Source organism: Chenopodium quinoa, unplaced genomic scaffold, assembly GCF_001683475.1.
Source record: "Chenopodium quinoa cultivar QQ74 unplaced genomic scaffold, ASM168347v1, whole genome shotgun sequence".
Lineage (NCBI taxonomy): Eukaryota > Viridiplantae > Streptophyta > Magnoliopsida > Caryophyllales > Amaranthaceae > Chenopodium > Chenopodium quinoa.
The window spans coordinates 3,668,506-3,694,219 of record NW_018742733.1 but is presented as its reverse complement, the minus strand read 5'-3'; the positions used below and the strand labels follow the sequence as shown (position 1 = coordinate 3,694,219).

At 34.2% G+C, this 25,714-nt stretch overlaps 2 protein-coding genes and 1 long non-coding RNA gene across 5 annotated transcripts; all 3 read right to left on the bottom strand.

Moving 5' to 3' along the window:
• Nucleotides 1–594: 594 nt before the first annotated feature.
• LOC110723907 lies at nucleotides 595–4,391 on the bottom strand. Of its 3 annotated transcripts, none has more exons than XR_002511784.1 (4): nucleotides 4,134–4,391; nucleotides 3,579–3,693; nucleotides 2,600–2,672; nucleotides 595–947 (listed from the first exon to the last, which is right to left on the bottom strand). It is a non-coding gene; the product is annotated as an uncharacterized LOC110723907 (long non-coding RNA). The 3 variants fall into 3 exon arrangements; XR_002511785.1 differs by having other exon boundaries at nucleotides 595–2,358; nucleotides 3,579–3,683; XR_002511783.1 differs by having other exon boundaries at nucleotides 3,579–3,683; nucleotides 4,134–4,388.
• Nucleotides 4,392–5,733: 1,342 nt separating this feature from the next.
• On the bottom strand, nucleotides 5,734–8,653 carry LOC110723906 (glucan endo-1,3-beta-glucosidase 14-like). Its single transcript, XM_021903318.1, has 4 exons — nucleotides 8,210–8,653; nucleotides 7,261–7,992; nucleotides 6,168–6,848; nucleotides 5,734–6,040 (listed from the first exon to the last, which is right to left on the bottom strand). The coding sequence occupies exons 1-4, from the start codon at nucleotides 8,277–8,279 to the stop codon at nucleotides 6,006–6,008; spliced, it is 1,518 nt and encodes a 505-aa protein (XP_021759010.1). The 5' UTR covers nucleotides 8,280–8,653; the 3' UTR covers nucleotides 5,734–6,005.
• A 4,160-nt stretch (nucleotides 8,654–12,813) lies between these two features.
• Nucleotides 12,814–24,777, bottom strand: LOC110723905 (peptidyl-prolyl cis-trans isomerase PASTICCINO1-like). The gene is made up of 21 exons (XM_021903317.1): nucleotides 23,826–24,777; nucleotides 23,350–23,399; nucleotides 23,172–23,259; nucleotides 22,977–23,046; nucleotides 21,633–21,730; nucleotides 20,893–21,015; nucleotides 20,563–20,595; nucleotides 19,190–19,248; nucleotides 18,406–18,490; nucleotides 18,126–18,284; nucleotides 17,466–17,523; nucleotides 16,553–16,701; nucleotides 15,608–15,705; nucleotides 15,334–15,403; nucleotides 14,877–14,936; nucleotides 14,564–14,620; nucleotides 14,112–14,180; nucleotides 13,930–14,007; nucleotides 13,726–13,827; nucleotides 13,543–13,614; nucleotides 12,814–13,457 (listed from the first exon to the last, which is right to left on the bottom strand). Exons 1-21 carry the CDS (start codon nucleotides 23,889–23,891, stop codon nucleotides 13,134–13,136), a joined length of 1,968 nt encoding a protein of 655 aa, XP_021759009.1. The 5' UTR covers nucleotides 23,892–24,777; the 3' UTR covers nucleotides 12,814–13,133.
• Between the last annotated feature and the right edge of the window lie 937 nt (nucleotides 24,778–25,714).

Here is a 25,714-nt window from a genome sequence, read left to right as displayed (position 1 = left end):
CTTTGCTAAAGTCCATTGACAACATAGCCTGTGTTCAAGCTTTGCAGAAGAGAGAAGTCCTTAGAGCCTTAGAGGTGAAAATATCCATGACATAATTTACTGCCAAGTGCCAACAGTTGCTAAATGATGCAAGATGGAAAGTCAAGGTAGCTCATGTGTACCGTGAAAGCAATCGAGCGGCGGATTGGTTGGCCAACTGCAGAGTTGTTCAAGACTCTCAATTAAAATTCATTAATAATGTGCCGGTAGAACTTAGTCGTATTTTAGAGGTGGATAATAGGGGTGTGGCATTACCACGCTTTGTAGTGTTCTTTGTTTTCTTTGCTTTTTATTTTCTGCCCTTTATTTCTTCTTGGATAGTAATCCTCTTTTGAAAAAAAAAAAAAAAAAAAAAAAAAAAAAAACTACAGTGATGTTAGCAAATTACGATCATGAAGTTGATGACTACTACAGATATTGCAAATTCTGATAATCATGAGAAAAAAGATAATACTAATTGTAGCAACTCAATGGTGAACTATTACAATGGTGAACAATCAAATGAAAAGAATGAGTGGGAAGTTATAACCAGAAAAATTCAAAAGCCAAGATGTATAAATGAAAATATAATTCTGTAATTTCAAAAGAATTGAAATTGAAATGTTGTTCATAGTAATTGTTCAATGATGACCCTCTTTCAAAAATTTCATTCTTAAAATACAATATTAACATGGAACTAACACAAGGGTCAATATATGATGAGGAACAAAAATCAAGATCAACGATCCTCTGTTGAATACAGAGTAAAAGAACAAAAAGACAATCCCAAAAGCCATATTCAATAGGATCTACCAGTAATTTCCAGCAGATTCGAAGTTCTGTCCAACATCAACTTTGGCATCACTTCTTACATCTTCCCATTGTAAGTTGAGGTATCTAAAATCTTCTACGCACCTCCCCAAATATGCCTGTAGAAAATGATGAGCAAAAGCATATCAATACGACCCTTCAAGTACTAGCAAATGCAAGGCAGACGATTAAATTATGTTAACACAGAAAGAGACTTGAAAGATACTTCAGATAAATTAAGGTTCATCCTACATAAGATTCAAACATAAATGCGGTTGTCACTTTTTAGCATATAAGATAAGATGTTACAGCATATACTAGATGTTTTTGAGTTTTACTCGATGAAAAAGTGGCCAGTCACTGAAATTATGAAGATAGCCTGTAAAACTTTTTACTGTGAGTGGATAATGTCATACAGAATGATACTCTGGGACTCAATAAAAGGGATTAAAAATTATATTGAAGCACAGTTTTCATTTCCCTATCCATAGGCCAAATAAAATCTCTGAACATGCCTCTTCTCTCTGTCCCACCCACGGCCACCAGTCAGAAAATGAGAAACTTTTGCCGTTGGGCACTAATACACTAACCAAATATACCATAAACGAAAAACAGCTCCTCTTCGGGTAGTCTGGCAATGGACAAAGGGTTGGTTTTAACAAAGATGACAAACACATTGCTGAAGGACGCCATATAGAGTCACAAACATCACCCTGGAGCCTATGTCAAAGGTAATTAAGATAAACAACAACAAACAATTCAATCCTAAGAATATAAACAAAGATCTGCAGACTAAAGCAACAGGACAATCTGGAAGGATATATTAAGAAAGGCCAACACAGAATTTGATGGGCAGGCTCAGAAAGTGATCAGGAGAAGTAAAAACTTCGTACATGATATTAGCATATTACAAAGGAAAACAGTTTGCAATGTAAGAGTTAAGACAGTTCCAAAGCAATCAGCCCCAGAACCTGAACTCGTTAAGAGGATATCAGAAGTTAGAGGGAAAATATGAGAATCTAGTCCATCCTTGTTCTTGATTTTGGTTGGGCTATAAGCCTATAATAAATCCTATCAGAGGATTTAGAAATATCTTAGATAATTTTTTGGACCCTTATGCAGCAATACCCTTCCATAATAAGTCAAAATGTCAAATGGTAAAAGGAACAAGTAATAAATTATATGAGAGGATTAAAGTTCCTCATAAAGCACGACTTATAGGCTATAATCATCTAGTTGATGTCAGATATCCAGTGATGCGCAGGTGCAATAAGGTAGGCAATAAATATGTTTACGAGTTTGACAGGATCCTTGCCGGAAAAGAAGGCCAAATTCAATTTTAACAGTACAGGTACAATAGCATACAATTCAGAATATTCAAGGATTTGATCCTTTCAAGGTGAATTGGGATAACAAAAATCATGTATGAGAACAAACACACCAAGTCCATTTACACAATGAAAAAAAAAAAGAAGAAGAAGAAAGTGCATCCCTTTCAACGTTGATTGAGAATGAGCATAGTCAAGGGAACTGCAAAGAGATACAAAAGGCAAACCTGTTAAGCAATATTTTTCCCCTAAAAATTCTATCTTTAACAAAATTCAACAATACTATACATGCCTTTCTCTGATTTAGTCAATATTGATAAATGAGACAATTTCTAACTCACATTTACTTTTAGTAAAAACGATGTCATAAAAATATACCAAAGCACTTCATCACCAAACCAAAAACGCACTCACTAAATCAAGCATGTGGTAAGTTACATTACCTGTTCCATATTTCAGATACTTGCCGTGATCCGTTGTACAAAATAAACCACATCAAAATAACGATTAGTGTATCTGCCCAAGTTAAGGAGCTCAATATTAAGATAAAAAGAAATTCCTGTAAACAGACTAACTTTGGATAGCAAAAATCACTTTATCAAAATCTAATACAAGGCATTTATATACTTTGATAAATAGGCTTACTATCACATGCAACAGAAAAGGCCATAAATAACCCAGCAAAACGAATAGAACTATCCTATTTCCCTATGTGGTCAGACTTTCTTCTTCAATCTCATTAAAGGAAACAAATTACATTAGGACAATAGTTATTCACTCCTCCGTTCTCACTTCTTGAATATGAAGTACTCTGTATATTTCAAGCTAGCGGTATTTGACCCAATCACATAGCTTCAGAGGTTCTGAAGAGTTAAATTGATTTAACAATGTAAAGCAAGTATCCATCCTCAAGAGTTAAATTGATATAACAATGTAAAGCAAGTATCCATCCTGAAATAAAGGTATAAGTAATCGTAGCTGTTTGCAAATAATGACACCGAGACTAGATTGAAATCACATCAAGGCACCAGCGGTCATTGACAGGAAAGCTACTTCAGAACATGTATAGGAAACAGACACGGCAAAGGCCTTATTAGAGTTCACGATTCTAAGCATAAGTAATCGTAGCTGTTTGCAAATAATGACACCGAGACTAGATTGAAATCACATCAAGGCACCAGCAATCATTGACTGGAAAGCTACTTCAGAACATGTATACAAAACAGACACAGCAAATGCCTTATTAGAGTTCACAATTCTAAGCATCACATAGAAGTCACAAATAATACTATAACTCCACAAACAACTAATACCATCGTTTTACACACATAGATTTAAAAAACTCCATGATTTAGAACATAGAAAGCACATGTTAGAGATTTTTAGAAACTCGAACACAATCAAATGAAGCATCAAGGATACTGAAAAGGTAACTCTCCCACCAATCTAACATATAGAGTCCAAAAGTGACATTGTAAAGGTAGATCTTGCGTTGCAACCAATTCATGATTGCTCGACGAACACGAACTGCAAAATCCTAGATCAATGTCACAACTCAAATAAATATATTCTCCTAAATTTGACTTGAAACCTATGAAAATTATCATCATAAACAATCTACATCTAATCACAACAATGATTTGCTTCATCACTAATACAAACATAAACTAATGTTGAGTAAACAAGTAATATCATATAGTATGAATTTCTAACAATTCGTCATCATAATAATATTCATAAATACTGCAATTAATACCACATAACAAATCTAAATGCAGAATTCAATAGTTAATAAAAAAATAATAATAATTATAAAAAAAAAATTCTTGCAACATTTTGTTTGTCAAATTTAAAATTTCCAGAACATAAACACCAATAATTTCAATCAAATTGAAACTTCTAGCTCTTATTATCTCTTGATTAATATAAGTTAACCTAAAAATTTCCAATTTTTGATATGAAACAAAAATAGATTACCGAGAGTAGGAACCGTTGCCCTAATTCGAATTAGGTTTCGCCAATTCAGCTGATCTCGATCAAAAAAACAATCAAATTTGGTAATCTTGAGCTAAAACTTGCGAATTCGACAACAAAATCTTAGAAATTTATCCAATTCAGCATGCTAAATTTAAAGGTTGAAGAGAGAAAAAAGAGTAGTTTAATTTGAAGAAAGCCTAATTGGGTCTGCCAAATTTGACCCGATTTGTGTTTTTATTCAGTTACCGTTTCCTAACTTCCTTGAACTTACCAAATAATATAAGGAATAGTCAAAAACTCAAAACCCAATTACTCGTATAATATGGGCCAGTTTATTATCATCTATCCAATGGGCCAATTGGCCTATAATAACAATCACTTTATTTTTTTTTTTTTTTTTTTTTTTTTTTTTTTTTTTTTTTTTTTTTTTTTGGGAGTAAGGATTGATCAGAATGGTCACATTCCAAGTGATTTACGAAGTCCTTTCTTCCTTCTGATTTTAGGTATAGCGAAGTCGCGACATAGCACGTTATGTGTTTTATTAAATGACTGTTTCAAAATAATAGGACACTTCTATGAGCATAGATTGGATGTCTACTATTGTCGAAACAATGAGATACCTTTGAGTTTTTAGGTAGATTGACTTCCCATTGCACAATCAAATTTGGTAAATGTGTTAGTAGTTTTGAATTTAGCTAAACAAAGAAGATGATGAACCTACAACAATAAACCTACTTGCAATCTTTAGTAAATAATTGCATATTTCCCCTTCTTTCTTTTTTAAATTGGGCAAGATAATGATAAATATTGGATTTTTGTTTGTTAATAAAGAATAGATTTCATCTATATTCTGTTTTTGAAATAGCCAAAAATGACACAAATGGAAAAATTCATCAAATCCATCCACTATCCCATATTCCCATGTGATTGAATTTGTACCTAACCAAAATTTAAAAGATATGATTCAATGTTGATTGTCTTAGGTAATGTGTAATGGCACACTTGTTTAAATAGTTAGATCTTTGAACAATGAAGTAAAATCGCAACTTCGCACCTATTTGAACAAAATCTCACATAACATGATCTGACTATAATTAGAAATGTATAGTAAATTATTTAGATATATGTAACTTTCATTCATCTCATAATTTTAAACTAACAATGTTGATAAAAAAAGATGATATCTTCCAAGAGCCAAAGCTTTCTCCATTTCAATTACATAAGAGCATCTCCAATGGTTCAATTATAAGGACTTGCTTGTAATTTAAATAAAGTTCCTAGCTACATGCTTATCATTGGAGAACAAAAAATTGAGCAACATACAACTGTAGCCCAATCAAGCTACATGCTTGATTGAAAAAGAGACAATAATCTCCACTCATATTGTAACATGTGTATAATTATCTATTATTTTTTAAAATTTTATTTTTTGCAAACTACAATATATTGTGACTTACCATTGAAACAATTTGTTGCTTAAAAAGTGTTGTAGCTTAGAAATTGATGTGGAAAAGCAAGCTACAAACCATTGTAGCGTAGCCTGCTATTGGAGATGCTCTAAAATTTCAAACCAACAATGATGATCCAATACTTTTGCAAATTAGAAGGGAAAATAAATTGTATATATACCAAGAAATCCGTAACCATGATCTCCATCTTGAATACTAGTACTAGTAGGAAAGAATTAGGTACATATAAAATACGTAGTAGTAAAAGAATACTATAAAATCTATATAATCTAAAAAAATTTACTAACAAGTGAATAAATCACTCATTTATAACAATAGTACTATACTAACGTGCATAAAACACTAATTCTATTTCAATATCAATAAACTTTAAAACCCCATCTTTGTCCTTCGTTCATTCTCATCAATAGCCAGTAGGAAACTCACAACTTCCAAATTCTGCAAAAAAAAAAAAAAAATAAAAAAAAAAAATTCATAAGTCATTTTAAAATAATAATAATACAGTAATAATTAATTAATTAATTAATTAATGTAATTAAGGAGCATAAAAACAATTGAGACTTACTAGGAGGTTGGGTTACAACATGAGCAGCACCACCAAAATCACACGTACCAGCCGCACGTGTCTTCATCTGATAGTAACTGTTAAAAGCATACGAAGCATGTGCATTGAGGTTACCGGGATTGTAACACGTGGCACCAGGCTGAATCGGACGGCAGTCCGCTTTCCCCTGACCACAGGCCCAATCAAGCCCAGTTTGCAACTTCTTGGCCTCAACAGCCTCATTAGCCACACACCAACTCTGGCCCTCTTTAGGGACTACCGTCTTTCCGGCATTATTCGCAGCAGCCGGCGCCACCGCACCACTCACCGGAGCCACCGCATTTGTCACCGGAGCCACCGCACCAGCGGCCGGAGCCAGTGCACTTGTCGCCGGCGCTACCGCACCAGAAGCCGGCGCCATCGCACCAGCTGCCGGAGCCGCCGCAGCAGCTTTTGACGCGGTAAGAGGGACATCATAGACTTTTTGCTCAGTTGGGTAAAAAAGCCCATAGTTTCTCTCGCTTGTTGGGCCGGGCTTTTGGTTTTCGTTGAACAAAGCGAATAAGTAAACGTCCAATGGGATTTTGGGCCTTAAAGGGGTCCCACCACCTGTTAAGACTCTTTTGATTAAGTTTCCGTTGTATGCTGCTGCATTTTGGCTGCTTGCTCCTATTTCGTTTTCATCTCCTTTTGATGGCCAACCTGTGGAAAAAAAAATATAATAATTTAATTAATTTCCATACAAATAATTATTGTATTGTTTAATGAATTATTTATTATTTTATTAATAAACATTCATCTATAGAGTTTAGCACTAAAGACAAAAAAACAAATAGCAATAAAGTTACGCGCAACGGTCTTATATACGGAGTACATAAAAAGAACAAACTTATTTTATGGTAAATAAAACCTACGTCTTATGACTAATCATTTTCTTATTATACGTAACAAGTACAAACATACTTTATCGTAATTAGAAGCTTAGAGCCTCACGCTATGTAGATCATTTTTCTTAAATAAATAATTATTGTATCGATTTCTATGATTAGCAAGGATATGTGAATAATAAAGAAGCGGAGGGAGTAATACATAATGAACTAAAGATATACAGTACCTGTTTCAGTGACGACAATTTTGAGGTCGTTGAATTTAAGGGCATCCATAGCAGCATAAACAGCATCCAATTGGGCCTCAAAAAGGTTATTATACTTAAGCCCATTACCCGAATCCACATTACCAGAATTGGGCCTAAACAAGGCATAATCCAACGAAATATCACCCGAATTAGCCGAATAAGCAAAAAACGGGTAAGCATTAACCATCATATAAGACTTAGTTTTCTTCAAAAACTCAAGCATAGGTTTAACAAACGGGTCCAAAAGTTCCTGTTTAAACGACCCGGATGAAGGCGGGTACGAGCTTTGGAGGACGGAATAAGAAATAGGAGAAGATATCTTTATGTCATTTGCTAGAGAATTCTTTTGTAAAGTGGCATAGACATTGTTCATGGCGGGAACGACGTAGGATGTCACTTTCGAGTCGGCATTCGCTTCGTTCCCGACCGCGATGGCAATAATGTTTGAGCTCGGGTGGTACGGTAGGATGTTGGTTTGCACCCATGAGTCCGTGAATGACTGACTACCGGCTGCTTCGGCTAGCTTCTCGTTCGGGAGGGCGACGGTGACGGCTATTTTTGAACCGGAGAAGGCTTTTAGGACATTTGCATCGGTGTCGTAGAGCTTCACACGTGTTATTCCTTGTTGTTTAAGGAGTTGTACCACCTTGTCTGGGGTTGGAAGGTTGTTCGCTATTCTCCCGTAGTTGATCCCAATTTGTCCGGCGGTCTCTAAAAAAAAACAAAACAAGATAATAATTGTATTAGAATCATATTTTTACATTAAAAATAAAATAAAATAATATTATTACGATAAAATGTAATAAAAGTATGCAGTATGGTCCGATACACTTATTAAAAAAAAAATTGTGTATCGGACCATACTAAATCCCTCCCGATTTGAGAGGATTGATTACAATAGTAAGTAATAGAGAATTAAGTTACATACCGGCGGCGAGGGCGGAGGCGGAGAGGAGGAGGAAGGAGAAGAGGAAGGAAGGGATAAATGAGGGAGCCATTGTTGAGAGGAGAAGTGAGAGAGGTTAGGAAAAAGAGAGAGGGAGGTTTATAGTTTATATAAAGAGGAAAAATGGGGGGTTAGGAAAGAAAGTGGGGGTTTAGAGTTGACAGAGTGGAAGGAAAGAAAAGAGGAGTAAAAACGTGATAATGGCCAAATTGGGGGGACGTTATTTCAGAAAATGCCGTGGTCTTTGGTGTTGTGGGTTGTTATTTGTTTTTTTTTTTTCTTATTTTTAATTAATTGTTGTTATTTGTATTTAGTCAATGTAAATATTTATTAATCCTTTTACTTCTTGTTGTAACTTAGTTTTACAAACAACTACTTTCACCTGTTTTTGTGAACATGATTATTAGGTTTCCATCAAAAAAAAAAAAAAAAGTTTAGTTTTCAAAGTAAATAAAAATGGTCAGCTTATTTATAATACGTTATTAACAAATATAGTTTACGGCATATTCTTGTATCTATTTATTGACTTATCTTATCTAAATTTATTGAAATTTTAATAGATGCATCTATTGAGTTTGACATGCTAAAAATTTCTACGTAAAAAACTAATAACTAATTATGTCGGACATTTTTATATTTAATTTTGTAATCATGTATATACAAGTTGTATTAAAAAATTTTTTTAAAAAAAAGGCACCTTGATTTTTTATTTTATTTTTTTATTTTTTTTATTTTTTATTTTTAACATGACATAGAAACATATGATATACAAAGCTTGCATAGCCTATGTGCCGACTTGCTTTCATGAAGTATTAAACTACAATAATTTTGATAGTATTTAAAGTCCATACCTATGCAATTTGATCATCTTGCTAATGAAAACTATCTACGTAATTACGTATGATAATTATAAAATTTGGTGAGATACCCGAAAAAAACATTAGAAGACATAATTGAAGACACATATTCTCCACTAGACGATTTTTTTTTAATTAATTGCCATTTCTTTAATTAGTTTCACTAATTAGATTAATTTTTAATTTGGACCAACGTCATTTTCCATACATATACCAAAGTTTCTAAGTGTTCATATGTTGTTTTTAACATGACCCATGGCCCACATATTGAATTTAGAACAAATATAAGGTGACAAATAATTAATGTAGGGACCTAAAAAATTATTTTCAACAGATTAAAATTTAATAAACGTTAGAAATAGTTGTACGTTATGAAGTTATTGCATGGGCTATGAGTGTTTTTTTAAATGGAAAAAATATAAGTCCAACAAGTACTTGATAAATAGACAGGTAGAATCAATTTGCTGAATGCTGACAATTTGTCATCTAATTGCAACGGTCGACTTAAAATTGTAATCATATTGATGTGATTATATGAACATAATTAATCTATGTTTTTAGATGTTGCTTAACAGTTAATGTTTTGTTGTTTGAATGATAGTTGTCCTTGCTAATTATATCAATTGTCAACGATATTATTAGGGTAACTATTGGATGGATGAGTTACAGCTCTTTCAAATTATCTTAAGATTACGACACATAAGCTAACAAAAATAAATAAACAAAAGGTGTATTTATTTGGCTTGAATAATTGTCAAACTCTCTATTTTTACCCTTCGTCACCATACCTCAACCATCATCCAATTTGGCGAAACAACTAGAAAAATGTATCATTATATTATACAAAGCTTGATCATACATTTCACATTCGTGTGTTATTCTTTTGAATTTATAACTCACATTATCCAACCTATATGTATTGATTTTTTGAATTGAAACTCGTTGATTAATTAAATGTTGATATCGATTGTAAATTTTTAATTATTAAAATATATAGCATGATCACAAGTGGCTTGTGCGTGGAGAATCGAAAGCATAATTGCTTTGAAGAATCTCCAACTAGTCAAATTTTTTTTTTTGTCTCCAAGTTGAGTAACAATATGATGATGAATTTAAACCTTACAAGAAAAGAACAGTTTATTGTTTAAACATTTAATACTTTCTTGTTCATCTTACTTGATAATTATTCCTTGAAGCTTGCCTAACATACACGAAGACTGCCTTAGGTGTAATAAAATCCTTAAAGTTAACTAGAAAAATTTAATGAAATCACATTTTTATAAGTTTTTGTCATACTAAAACAATGTAAAATATTGGTAGTACAGTTGAGAAAAATAATGGAAAAGTGCATAGACTTTTTCATCGAGGAATACTTTGTCCAACTGCATATTGACTCATGGTGTTGCGAAAAAGTAGCCAACCTTTTGTTGGTTAATAACCCACTACCTTGACCCCTGGTTATGCCTATGTCACTTATGTAATATTTAGGTATGGAAAACCCATATTAAATTTCAATCCTTAGGGTTTTTATAATCCATTTAACCTCGAGTGTTAAACCTTCACTATTAGTTATAATCTAGTGCAAGTGGATTAATACTATGTATTGCTGGACTAACTCCACCAAAAGATTAAGCTGATGGTTGAAACTCATAATCAATTTATATACTCTATCACGCTCTCTCACATGATCGATTCATATAATCATCATTACATAAGTCCGTATTTGTATCATTGTATGTAGTTCTACTCAGAACTTTTTGCTATAATTCTAATGTTTTGATCTAGTCAAAATACAACTAATTCACATATAAGCATTATGTAAATCAGTGATGAACATTAGACAGTAAACTACTAAAAGAAGGTTTTGGCACGTACAAATTTATAAACATATACTTGGTACTAGAAATTTAAAAGCCTTTGGGATTGGTATTATTTTAATTGAACTAATTCAACTACTACTAATGCTGAACACCTACGTTAAATCTTAAACATCCACATATCATATCGATACTCTATATTTTGTTAGATTCAATTTAAAAGGATAGTTATATACTTGGTATACTATTGTCTATTAGCTAACAACTACATAGTAAAATAAAACCAAGTTATTCACCTAACATGCATGAAGTACAACAACAAAATGGCATCAACAATAATTATTACAACCAATTACATCTTACATGTTCCTTATAATTGGCTTGTACAACGTAATTTCTACCATATGATCTTCAATATTCAATGGGAAATAAGTCAAAATGTAGTTTGTCTGTATTGGTGACAGTTATGTGTTATTTTGGTTGACCTATAAAATACTTGGTATAAAAGAAAATTGTAGTTGGGGCAATACTCATTTGTGGCAAGATGATATCGTGTTTCAATGGGAACTTGGAGAGTTGGAAATACACACATTACGCGGAAAAAAAGGTAGGAGTAACATCACTTTCATTTGTGTTCATCTTTATTTTGATTTATTATAAGTAGTTTGGGTAACCAAGTGAAATGTGAATGGTGAAGGCGTGAACCCGAAATTTTTAGTTGGACTCCCTATCCATAATAAATTAAAAAAGAATGAGTTGAACTTTTATGTATGATATTCTAGGGCGATTGATAAGAATGAAGAATTAAAAAGGAGAAATAGGATTAGATAAAGGGTAAATGCAGAAAGAACGTAATACGTAGTATATAATTTATTATTTCCTTGAACTACTATATTATGTACGGAACATCTACTTCATTATTTGTCATATTTAGAAGCGATAATATTTTTATGTTTGTGTATAGATTAACCATTTCCCCGAATCATGAGAATAGGCATATAAAGGATGCTTGCATAGCATAGAATCATTTGGTTATTCACTATTACGGCAGCACACCCTCTCTTGAACAAATGTCTATTTCACTAGTATACATACATATTATTCTCTTAACAACAAAGAAAAATCGTACAATACCAATATTACGGCAGACACCCTCCCTTGAACAAATGTCTATTTCACTGGCATACATACACATTATTCTCTTAACAACAAAGAAAAATCGTACAATAAGTCAATAACAATAACTATCTTGCCAAAGATACTTGTCCCCGAATTTAAATGATAGGGCACCATATAATATAACTGTTAATATTTCTCAATCAATAAGAAGTTAGATACACGATGCACAAGATCACTCTTACAGTCTTGAGTTGAAGCGTCTGAGCACTCCGAGCTTCAATGTTATAAGGATCCCAGCTCTACCAAGCTCTTTTAGTATTTCAGTTTCAAGGGTGGTAGTCGTGAAGTTCAGACAACATGATCCACTTTCAAGGGTATATTTAGACCTGGCAATCCTGACCCAAACCCGATGACCCGACCCGAATGACTCAACCCATGATCCAAAATTGACCCGAAATCAGTGACCCGAAATTGACCCAAAACCCGAATTAACCCGACCCGACCCATACCCGACCCGAAGTGGAACTGACCCGACCTTGACCCGAAACCCGAAATGACCCAACCCGAAACGACCCGACCCGAGATGACCCGACCCAAAGTTGACCCGAGACCCAAAACGACCCGACCCAAAGTTGACCCGACCCGATTATCGGCCGACCCGACCCAAACTTGACCCGACACGAACTCGACCCGACCCAATTATCGGACGACCTGAAATCAACTCGAAACCCAAAATGACCCGACCCGAACTTGACCCGATAATCTTTTGACCCGAACTTGACCCGACCCGAAATGACCCGACCCGAATGACCCATTTACCAGATCTAGGTATATTGGTATTATCAATAGTTAATAACTGATACAAAATGTCTGTGAATGGATCATTTGTCCACTCCAACTCTCCAATAGAAATTTCTAACTTTTGGATAACAATATGGATCCTAACTATTTGTAATAACAACAAAACATACAATACGTGAGAGTGCCCTCGAAATTTTTACCCTTCTAGCTCCAGTGTCTAATTTTCACATTGACAATGATAAGTTTACTTCGAATGGGTCCCTATACGCCAGAACAAATCTATCTAAGCTCAACCTGAAGTCCTGAAGTCATCTACAGTTCATCAATATCATGCAGTGGCATGGCATCTGGCAGAGAAGAAATTCCGAGCAGCTCTTTACCGTATAAGAGGAACAATACGAAAAAAACTAGAAGCATCATAAAGATTAAACCGATGATTAACCCAAAGCGCCTTTTAGGTGCTACTACGTGTTTTTTATCTGATTTTGCTTCACTTGTATCTTCATTATCATTATTGTTTTCACCAGAGTTTCTGTCTGTTACTTGCTCTGCTCTTTCCGTGCTGACCTCTGCAATCTCACCAGGTCTTTTATCAAATAATCCTTTAAATTGCTGCTTAGCTTTTCTTGCAGTTTCCTGATCAACGGTGAAAAATAGCAGTAAGAATTTGGTACAAACTGTATGGCCAAAATTCATCAACTTAGTGACAAAAATTAAATACCTGTTCCCTTTGCTTCAATTTTTGTAAGGCTGCTTTAGCATCAGATTCAGATGATTTGTCAAATTTCATCATCTGCAATCATTGAAAGACACGGTTACATTGCCATAATAGTTCATGAACAGAACACCTTAACGAAATACCTTGGCAACCTTGCTATTATGCCATCATTGGCGAGTAAATTACCTTATCGAAATTATTTTTTGCCTCCTCAAATTCTCCAAGTTCCATATAGGCCATTCCACGGCGATACAAAGCTTTGACGTGGGCAGGGTTGGCATCTAATACCTGCCACAATAAAACAAAATCCCAATAGGAAGAAAGATAAGCAGATGACAAACAACTCTTCCATTTTTCCATGTATAAAAGGAGTTTTACACCCTAACGTACCTTGTCACATGTTTCAATGGACTTTCTGCACTCCCCCATTTTCAGATAGCAGGCAGCAACATTTAAATGTAACATGTTCTTCGCGTCAAATCAAATAAGTTAGTAATATACTGAGTGAATATTACAGAAAATGTAAATGAAAAAAAAAATACAAACGATAATAAACCAATATTAGGACCTACTCTTGCATTCAGAAACTCTTTCCCCTCTTCATCATCCTGGGGATTAACATGATTAAAGTCCCGAAGCACCTGTAAGGATAATGATCTGGTATATTAGTAACAAAATTGCGGTGGCTTAGTCCTATTATTGTGAAAATCACACAAATTTAAACAAATATACAAAAGCCAAGTAGGCATTTAACAGTATTCAAAAAAAAAAAAAAAAAAAAGGCATTTAACAATGATACTGAAAGATCTAAACTCTGACAAAAATGTAAGCAATGCTTTTTTTTTTTTTTGAAAGCAAATTACTAAGCAATGCCTTTTCCCTCCTCACTTTTAATGCTTATATAAAGAGTGATCAATATACATAATTAAGATTTAGATCCTCTACTTAATTATACTACATGATTTTTTCACAAGTTTAGAATCATGCAAGTAAAGGCGACCATGTTAAAGAAGGAAAAATGTACCTTCTCATATTTAGCTTTTGCCAGTCCATACTTTCCTTCCTTGAAAAGCCTGTTACCCTAACAATGGACAATCAGAGAAAGTTTCAGTTTCCACATCTTTGAAGCAGAATTAACCAACCAAGAACTACAAAAGCTGCACAAAAAAATTCTACTGTATTTAACAGTGAAAGCATTAAATTCCAAGGTCATTGAAGAGTACAATAATAGAATTAAATGTCTGAATAGAAAATAACAGAACATGCATGATATAACAAACGGATCAGTAACTGAGGCAAAGCAACACTGATCCTGTAGATCAATGATAGTGCAATACCGTGGATCTAATATTCTCTGCCTCGGCCATAATACTTTTGAAATCCAAACCAGTCCAGTCCTGTCAAGAAAGACCGGTCTAATGTTAATCAGAAAGCAAAAAATCTCTCAGTACATGCACAAAATAAAATAAAAAACCCTTGCTAATCCTTCAAAACACAAAAACCTTGATGTTAATGCTTATGCATCTAACAGTTAAATCAAGAATCTATTACCCTTTGAGGATGAGAGAGTATTGTGTCAAGATGACATGCAATATACATGAAAGGGTGACCCTCCCATACAAGTTTTCCTAAGCTAAACTTCATACTACCCCGTTCCCTTGAAATCGTACACCGTAATAATCAACAATAAATGGTCCAGTTCTCAACTCAGAATTCATTTGGTGCTTGGTAAATACTACCCATCTACTCCAATTAAATTTCAAGCTAATTAAAAGAAAGTGGAAACTTGTATACCTTTGGCATCTCGAAATTAAGAAGTTCAATTTCCCATTCCACATATGCCCCTTCTGGAACATTAGCTGGCCTAGTAACCAAAAGCATGATGAGAGATGTAAATCAGCACTTTCAAACAAGAAGAATCATTGCAAGAGAAATTTATTTCATAAACAATGAAAAATATTGCTTCTTTTTTTTTTTTTTTTCCTTTTTCCAATTTTTTTTTTTTTTTTTTTTTTTTTTTTTTTTTTTTTTGAATAAGAGATTGAGAGAAACAAGATGAGAAAGTAACCTTGGAAACTTGTCATATGCATAATCAGGCGGACAAGTAACAAGAGCTAGTTCCCCTGGTAACATTAATCGTACAGACATTTCAAAGCCTTCTGGTACCTACAAAGGCAAAGAACATAAGTCATTCAAAATGTCACATTATGTGTATGTATGCAAGTATGCAGCTCCGTCCTAGTGAAAGCAGGCAAAGATGATGATTGATTACTTTAAAGAGTCTAACCAATTGACTAACTGTGGAGCAATATGCATGCAAGAAATTGGTTATTCCAGACCTAATTGGAAGATGATAGGCCCACAAGGAAACAATGACAAGCAAGTGCGCAATGACAACCAAATGTGCACGATATACAGATTCTATTATTAAGAGCCAAAACAAAGCCAATTGTATTCCCACCACCATATGATTTCAGCTACACAGCACTCTGCTGCCAAGGCTTCTATGACACATTATTCAATTGACAAGGAAAGATCTCGTCATTTCTCCAACACTTCAAAGGTAATAAACAGAATTAACTCCTTCCATCCACATTCAGGTGTAGTTTAGATTTATAGGCAGAAATCAAGGAGGGTTAACAAAGGGATAAAATTATTCGTATTACAGTATAATTTTAATGACAAAGTGACTTCCAAATATAAAAGTTGAGGGCAGATTAGAATAAATACATCGATATTTGTAAGATGCAGATTAAAAAAAAATTATTGTCGAGTTGATAAGAATTGCTTTGTGCTTATTTTGAACAAAAAAAGGCATCTGCATATACACTCTTCTAGAATAATACTAACAAATAGGCCAATCCATATTAATGCAAAGGGCAGGGGAGTCTTTCTCTTCTTGATAACAGCAACTATATCGAACAGCAAATATTTTTTTTAATGCATTTTGTTTTATCCTCTTTATTTATACAATCTACAGTACATAATGTGCACGATAAAGATAACAACTCACCAGGCCTTCTCCAGAACAGAACTCTAGTGGCTGACCATCATTATCAATTCTTGTATCATAGAAGACTGTCTTCTTGTCATCCAGAAGCATGCCCTTGCAATGGACACATAGTTGACTGTCCTGAAGTGGGCAGTCCATGGGAAATTCCCCTAGTAATCACAAAGAATGAGAAAATCTTAAACATACACCAAATGAAATATTGCAAGGGCTGATCAAAAACAGGATCAAATAAACCATAATTGATTAAAACTTATACCCCACTCTTTTCAGTATGTATTATCAGTAAACCAGACCAGATATCTTTGGGAGGAAAATTTCAGTGTCATAGCTCGAATAATATAACTATTGAATGCAATATCAATCAGCAACATAATTATAAAAGCAGCGAAAAATAATAATTTTGAATAATGCAACACATTGGAGTTACTGGATTACAAAATTACAGTACAACTAGTCATTCAAAACCCACCTAAGAAAAGAAAGAAAAATAAATGTAAACAGAATCGAGAAATGAGTTTGATAAAGAATTCAGAGAAGCCAAAGCTACCACAAGTACATACTGGCCATAGCACACTACAATATGGAATCTGAGGAATGCAAAGCTTGGCAGATCCGTAAATTCCATTAAAAGAGGAGGTATATACAAACTGAATCGAGAGTACAATTTGCAAGCCACAACAGCCTGCTAGAATGCATGCATAGAATAATCATAATATGTACACAATGTGACTACAGCTTTTCACCTCCACTATTAACATCCAGAAGCTAGTGAAAGATGTGGACTGATGAAAAAAAAAACAAACACAGACATACACAAGATATCATCTGGTATTATCTAATCAACGTATAATATCAGAATCCAAACCACAGACATACACACTCACAAAAACAAACAAACAAAAAAGACTTGAACCTTCTCCATCACGGATCCGTCTCTTAATGAGTCGCCCATCTCCAAGCACATCGCGGACCTGACATTACAGAAAACCCATTATCATGACCTCCTAATCTAATCATAAAAGCATTCAGTTGATCACTCAAATTGAACAATAAGTATTTCTCAATTCTCAGAAAACATGGTATATGTCACAGATATATACCAGCTCATGTTGAAGTATCGAGAATTCAACATTGACACCTGAGGCTTGGCCTAGAGTACGGATGACATAGCTCACAGCTACATCATAATATATAAATGGGGCATTTATAATCATCTAACTAAACAGTTAGGAGGAGATAGAATAGAAGAATGTGATCATGATGTCAAAATGATACAGAGTAATATTTTAAATATTAACATTCATAAGCCTCTCATATGAATTTCATGTTATCTGCTACCAGATTGTTGCAGTGGCCACGTAACTCACTAAGATGATGACTGACTAAGGCAATTTGGTGAAAAGAAACTACTCAACACTTCAAGAGCATACTTTATCTTACTGAAAACTCATCAATGGAAAAAGTTAGTTACACAATTTTCAGCAAAAAGACAATTTTATCAATCAAAAATAAAATAAATTGATACACACAAGAAAGCAAGAATGCATGATTATTTTAGAAAGATGAAACAAACCTGGACAAAGTGAACTAGTTCCACTTCAAAATGAACTTCTTCCAGACCTTTTATTTGAGGAAGGACTGAACATTCAGTCAAGTATTGATTGGTTACATAGATCATGGCCTTCTCCCTCCTTGTCATAGTTCCGATTCCCATCTCAAGACCTTTAGGCAACTGTCAACACATAGATTTAAAGTGTTTAGGCATCATTTCCATGAAGAACAGGAAGAGAGGTGATCCTCAAGATAACTTCAACCAATGGCATGTCAAGCCAATCCAAATGTAACAAACTAACCTCTGAGTTTCCAAATGTAAAGAAAAACAGTTCTCCCTCAACATGACTCCAAATCAACCTTCCATCTGCAGTTTTTGCAGATATCCTGAAATGAAGCATAATTTACATTAAGAAATTAAGGCCAATGTTCACAGTTCATTGTTCACAACAAGAATGCGAATATTTTGATTACAAGAAGGTGGTTTTTTTGGTTAAGTAAATTTAATCTTCAACAGAGAAAACAAAAGAACTTTTCTTTTAACATGTTCAGAAGGAGCCTTTTTTCACCACAAAAAAAAAAAAAAAAAAAAAAAAAAAAAAAAAAAAGGTTAGATTAATGCTTCACCAAATAGGCACAATCCCCAAATCCCAAATGTACGAAATTTTCATTTCTTTCAAAAAATGAAACTTCCAGGTACAAGGCTCCTAAGCCAATAAGATAGTTTCCCTTACACCAAGTCAATCAAACACCATCCTAACTGCCATATCATATCCGCCATAGTCTAACCAGCACCTCGCAACCTCTAGAAACCATACTGGAATTCACCAATCAAGCAATGACAAGAGACAACCACTGCAAATTGTAGAGGAAACTAACTTAGCCAAGAATCATGCCCCGGCATTTTCTCTCTCTATCCTTTCCTTGCTCTTTCTAGTTATGGATATAAAACCAACTGACCCGTTGTAGTGGATTGTAAGAAAAATCACTTATAAAACTTCAAATAAGCATCAAGTTAAGTTAGATCAAACCAAGAAACTAAAGGAAAACAGAGATATGGCAGTTGGCGCAGGAAGAATCATATACCAAGCTTTTACTTCATAAGGAGCCCTAGGCGACTCCCAACCTTGCCCGTCTTTTATGACCTGCACATGTAAAGAAAGTATAAATGCACTGGAAGAAACGAGATATTATGCTAGTACTACATGAACTTCATTTTGTGATATTACCCATCAATTATTTGGGGAAATGGGGGTAAAATGAGACATTGTCTTTAATCTTTTTACGTATGGGCCGAGTACAGCACCTAATTACTAATGCTAGACAATGTATCATGCTAAAGAAGAGAAAATGATATGTGGCTCTGTCAACTGGTTTAACTTCTAGACACTTATTATATCGAAGAGCATCACTCAATCACATATACCACAGGTTACCTGTAATAGACTGAAATTACTCGATGTAATAACAGTACAACGAAAGAGAAAACTCAGAAATTTGATTAAACAAATTAATGGTTTTACAACGATAGTAGTAGGTTTAGCCTACAAAGCTCCAATAGTGACTTTAGGTCACAACTCTCCTAAGAAACTACTCCAAAATTCTGCCCTGTCTATTTCCTTCTCTTCCCTCTCTATTTATACTAAGGAACCCTAATAAACTAATAAAACTAGAATAACTATACTACCCCTCCAATACCTATACTACCCCTCCAAGTTAGTCTATTACATTACCTGCCAGTATAACTTATACATATGTATACCTATCAAAACACTCAGACCAGACAAGGATCAGAGGAAACCAGAATCTGAACAAGTGTTCTATTGCAGACTGTATTAACAATCCAAAATCATGAGCCAAAATAAATAAGACAACTATTCAGCACTATGAACCTTCTCATGCTTTCTTTTTATCCTAGAACACGTCTCTAGAATATTGAATTCTGCAGTTTTACGACATGTTTGCTATGTGTAATGCGTTGGGGATAGCCGGATAGGGGATGGACAAATTAGGAATTGCATTACAATTCAATTAAAAGTAGCATTAGCAGCAAGAAGAGGAAGATCAGTTAATCAATAATCAGACGAAATTAGGAAGACATAAATGATGAAGAATTTTATCAAGTGTCATTTTAGTTTCAATTTGTACCTGAGAGAGATACTCTCAAAAGCTAAATACTACCTCCGTTACATATTATTTGCAACGATTAGACATTTTTCCTCTCTACTTTATGTCAAATCGTTGCAAATAATATGTAACGGAGGTAGTATCAATTATATCTTCTGTAATTCTCATATAATCAATCAAGTTCATCTCCCTCTAATTTTGCCCAGAATTTCAGTTTATTACAATATAGAAGAGAATCTAAAAATCTTTTCCAGACAAGAGTTTCAGTTCATTAAACTATGATAAGAAAAATGGAAATTATATGCCAAACGAGATCGTGATCTTTTACATACCTTTTTCACAACTCCGAGATCTTCAGAAATAACCTGAAAATAAAACAAGTTTGATGTTTTAAAAATAACTGTGATTTTTATACAATAGAAGCTAAACTTCATGCCTAAATATTTTATAGGCACCCAAACAGCCCAAGGTACTTGAAATCAAAAAGGACAAAATATGAACTGTGATCTTCAATGTTACCTCACAAAATGTAAATAATCTCATTCTTGCCTTATTATAAATATTGTTTGTCAGTAATTTCCTTTACAAAAATTTTCACCACAAAGTAGACATTATAGTGTTATCATATCAACATACAACATTTAGTGAAAAATAAATCTTACCTTAGCTTTGCCAAAATCAATGAGTTCCATCTCAAAGTTGAGATCAACATCCTTTGGGAAGCCCTCTGAGACTGGAACTGGGCAATCAGGCTCACCATAATGCATCCCAGATTTCATCCTGAACTGCATACAAATGATAATAGCAGAATGATAAACCCAAAGGAGGATTTCAGAACCTAAAAATCATCAAAATGCATGACAATACAGAAGCAGAATCAGCAGGCCAGCATCTTCCTTAGATACAGAGTATTATCTTTCATTACTTTGTGATGCAATCAGAAATCATCTACGAGTCAGCACTCAGCACCAATAAGCAATAGCCAACTTTAAGGTGCGTCAAAAAAGGACCTATAACTTTGAATTTCCCATGTCTAACATATAAAAACAACTTGAGACATTAGCTTACTGTCAATATACAGCACCTATAAGTATCACGAGGAAAGTTCATATGATCAAATCACACACATCCACACAATTTTGGAAGATGCAAGAAGAAAACCTAAACCCTCAACACCTATAGCTAACACATCTCTTTGCAGCAAGCATATATGTCCTTACAATCTGAAACCACATCTGTCTTTGTTTTTCTGTTTACCCCTCCCAAAGATGAGAAGATCCAGAAATTGGAATTTCCTTTATTGCTGTTGATATTGTCTTCAACATTATACATTTATATGTTATGTTGATATTGTATAAAAAGCTTACTAAACAATTTGTCTGTAGCACTAACAGAATATTACCATGCAAACTTCACCCTTCTGCATTGTAGGTATTCCTTCAAGCAATCCCAGTATCATCTTGCTTTTACCCAAAACTTGCCTTATAGGCGCTCCCGTACCTGCTAGAGCAGAGATATTAATAATATATACGGCATCAAGGTGTAAATTTAACTTTCAAAAAGCATCAAATACAAAGCGACCAAAGACCGTAGATGATAGCTAAAAAAAAAATTCTGCAAGCACTAAAGATGACTAATAATAGCACCGAATCAAAATCCATTGTAATTAGTTGAGATTTAGAAAATCACAAGTTTCACAACCAAAAGTTCAACGCACAAAAATTATCAAGAACCAAATAGCCGTTTAGAAAGTATCACTAGAGAATAGAGACTCAGACAACAAATTCCTTACCTAAAGATGATGACAAAGAGGAAAATAATCTAAGAAAAGCATAACAAGAGACCAATGGAAAAACAGAAATCTAGATAGCAACTTCTGGTTGCTGCACATGACACGATACTAGCTAATATTTGTTGCATTTGGATGAATCAAGAATCTAGAATATTTTAGTATCTAGAAGCTCTTTCTAATTTGTGGGGGAGTAAGAGACATTCTTGGAGCCACTTTGGGCGAATGGACTTTGGATATAACGCTTTCCATTTTCCAAGGATACCCTTTTCCAGTCCCTGTTTCACTTACAGGATGTCATATCTTTCTTGCACTTTCTTTTTTCTTCCATCGTCAATATAGCATTTTTCAACCTCGTAGAGTCCAGGAGAGAAACACAGAGATGCAACAGAAAAGTGGCAGAAACAGTAGCAGGCTAGCAGTAAGAAACTAAGAAACAGATCGTTGCTCTTTTATAATAAGATGCCTCAACAATTTGACCAATGCTTTGACACTTACAGTCTTACACGCACAAAATAAATGAAGTTTCACTAATCCAAAACCTTCCCATGATAAGTGGCGAGAAAGAGACTAATAAGATCATTAGATCACAACAAAGAATAAAAGTACAATGCTTTCGTTGTTAGCGCTTAGCAACTAATATAACCACATGGCTGATATTTACATGTTGGAAACGCTTAGCTGAATATACAATTTAAGGTGAAAGACAATTGTAATAACCAACAATGTATTAAGGAAGAACACTAACATCCAACATTAAAGCCATTATGGTTGATCGGTCCAAGAAAGAGTTCAGCAATTAATATAACAACATTAGTTTAAGTCTCGGGGGCAGTACTCAAGACTTCATATCGATTCCTATCCCGTCTACATCACTGCCCTTTGCGGCTTCTAATACATTCCAAAACAACATATATTAAGACAAGGAAAAAAAAAAGGTTATACCGAGTTACCGACCTCCAAAATCTTTTCTGGTAGAGTAAACACCAACTCCTTCCATTGTACGCACAGTGCAATGGTAGATTACCTAAATAATTAGGAAATACAAATTATTTCATCAAAATTAAGAAATACTTTACTATACAATAATCATGGCAAAATTAATCATCAAAATATGATATAATTATGAAAATTTAATCATCACAAACCTACCTGATCACCATCAGAAGGTGTAGATTCTCCTCCACCAGGTCTCAATTCAGCTTTCAACAACCCCCCTGGCACAAGATTCTTCTTCCTTCTGAAATTAGAAACAAAATTGATGAGAAATTCATCACAAAATGAAGCAATTAAATCTGAAAAATTGCCAAAAAAAAAAAAATAATTGAACCTTTTATCATCTTCGGAAGGCTGCTTCTTCTTCGGCGGAGGCATGGTGTCCTGCTCCACAGATTCCAATACCGCCATTAGACTAAAATGATGAAGAAATTGCTCGTAATTTGGTAGAAATCTTCAATTTGAGTGAAATTGCCCCAAATTTTGCACGCAAATAGCTTAATTATGAGCAGAATTTGGTAGAATAGAGGAGATTAACGACAGAAATTAGGGATTTGAATGATTACTCTAAAAAAATTAGGGAGTGAATTGAAGTGGAGTGGTTAAGTTAATTTGATGGTTGAGGAGCTAAGTACGCCGTTACTAATAATATACGTACTTTGGCCATGTTCTTTTGAGATTTTGGGCACATTAGATTTCAAGTGCGAGCAGTTTAAAAGAACATGGCCTTTGTAATTCAATTACATCTGTATTATTTTATTTTTTTACGGGGTAGTTTAAGTTAGGAAAAATGTAAATTAATAATCCCACCTTTAGTCGGTCTTCTATAAACAATCCCACCTTTTGAAATTCCAAAAATAATCCCACCTTTAACATGGATCTTCCATAAACGATCCCTATGACCTATAACCGGTTAAACCGGTCAAACTTTTTTTATTTTTTTTAAATTCATCTTCTTCCACCTTCCTTGAGTTCCTTCTATGAACTGCCACCAAAATTACCACCAGTCCACCACCTCCTCAACTCCTCACTTGTCATCGGCCACCACTCACCCAGCCATCACCAATCGCAACCCTCACACAACACCACCAACCATAAACACCTTTCCACTCCTCCACCAGCAAGCCCCCTAACACCCACGCAACCTCTAGCACCACCTAAAGGCTAAAGCCCGAAAACCCCACACCCACCATCCACGACTTCTTCCGCCGCGATTCAACAAACCCACCCTCCAAACAAAAATCCCACACATTATCGATCCTCAAACGCAGCGTCGCACAACGCGCCACCACTGCAGCGCCTACTTGCAGGCCGCTGATCCTCCATATCTAACAACTACAACATCAATTCACACCCACAAATCAGCCCTAAAATGGGTAAAATCATCCCCAAAATTAAATTAAGAAGGAATAATTTGGGTCGATTATGGGCTTTGGAGCTTGCAAACTCCGTCTCAAGCCCCCAGAAAACCAGACCCATCCCTGAAAAATCAACCCCCAACCATGACAAACTCCATCCCGATCCCAAAATCCCCACCTAGCCCTGAAAACTCCCCCCGAAAACGCCCTAACCACCCTAAAAAAAACCCCTTTGTCAAGCTTCCGATTGGCTGATTGAGTTGTTGGGGAAGGCAGGGGCAGGATGAGGAAGGGAAAGGGGGTCGTTAGGTGGCTGTTTTTTTTTTTTTTTAATTTTTAAAAAATAGAATAAACCAATCAATAGTCAACACGTGTCTTGTAATCTAATAAAACCGGTTAGCAAAACAATCCAACCGGTCATTGTTAGTGGAAGATCCCTATCAAAGGTGGGATTGTTTCCGAAATTTCAAAAGGTGGGATTATTTGTGGAAGACCGATTAAAGGTGGGATTATTAGTTTACAATTTTCCTTTAAATTATTTAAGCTACACAAATTCATAATTATATTGGGACTTTTATTAAATTATTATAAGACGGGATAAAGTTATCTTAAATTCTTAAGTAATTAAAGTTATCGTTTTTTTAAAAGGTGTTTAGTTTAGTCGTTATATGTGCTAAATTTCTTAAAATAAGTTTAATCGTTATATGTACTAAATTTCCTAAAATAAATTTTACCCTTAAAAACATTATTTCGTATAATGTATTAGATAAATCATACAATTATTAGTCTTTACAATATGTATCGATTAGAAATTAACATAAAAATTGCTAGTAAAGATCCTATTTTATTTATAAAAAAAAAATACATAAAATGATCGGATCAAATTAAATTTTATTTTTCTACTTGTATTTAAGTTTATTTCGTGGTTTAAATAATACAGAGTAGTGAAAATTTTATATTTGAAAAGTGTATTTTAATATAAATCTAATAACATCTTATTTAACAATATTCTATCTTACAAATAATGTACAAATAAAATCAATGTTTAGGGCTTGTTCACTTCAGCTTAATTTCAGTTCAGTTCAACTATCAGTTCAGTTCAGTTCCGCTCCTAATTTCCTTCACTCATAAAATATTCATTTCAACTCAATTCAGTTTAGTTCAATTCAACTCCAATCAGTTTAGTTCGATTCAGTTCATCTCAATAAATGTGAACTGGCCCTTAGTCAAATATGAAGATTAGATTATACGAGCTAACCATAGTCAAGATAATATTTAGAGGGAGTATTTACTATTTAGAAACGCGTTATGCCAAATTCATTACTCTTGATTTTTCAAATG

Coding starts and splice junctions, on each gene's coding strand:
- LOC110723906 (XM_021903318.1), bottom strand. CDS start 8,279: ATGGCTCCCTCATTTATCCCTTCCTTCCTCTTCTCCTTCCTCCTCCTC. Junction 6,849..7,260: donor AATTGTCGTCACTGAAACAG/GTACTGTATATC, acceptor TTTTTTCCACAG/GTTGGCCATCAAAAGGAGAT. Junction 6,041..6,167: donor TGTTGTAACCCAACCTCCTA/GTAAGTCTCAAT, acceptor TTTTTTTTGCAG/AATTTGGAAGTTGTGAGTTT.
- LOC110723905 (XM_021903317.1), bottom strand. CDS start 23,891: ATGTTAAAGGTGGGATTATTTTTGGAATTTCAAAAGGTGGGATTGTTT. Junction 23,260..23,349: donor CCTTCCGAAGATGATAAAAG/GTTCAATTATTT, acceptor TTCTAATTTCAG/AAGGAAGAAGAATCTTGTGC. Junction 13,828..13,929: donor CCATTGAAACATGTGACAAG/GTACGTTAGGGT, acceptor TTATTGTGGCAG/GTATTAGATGCCAACCCTGC.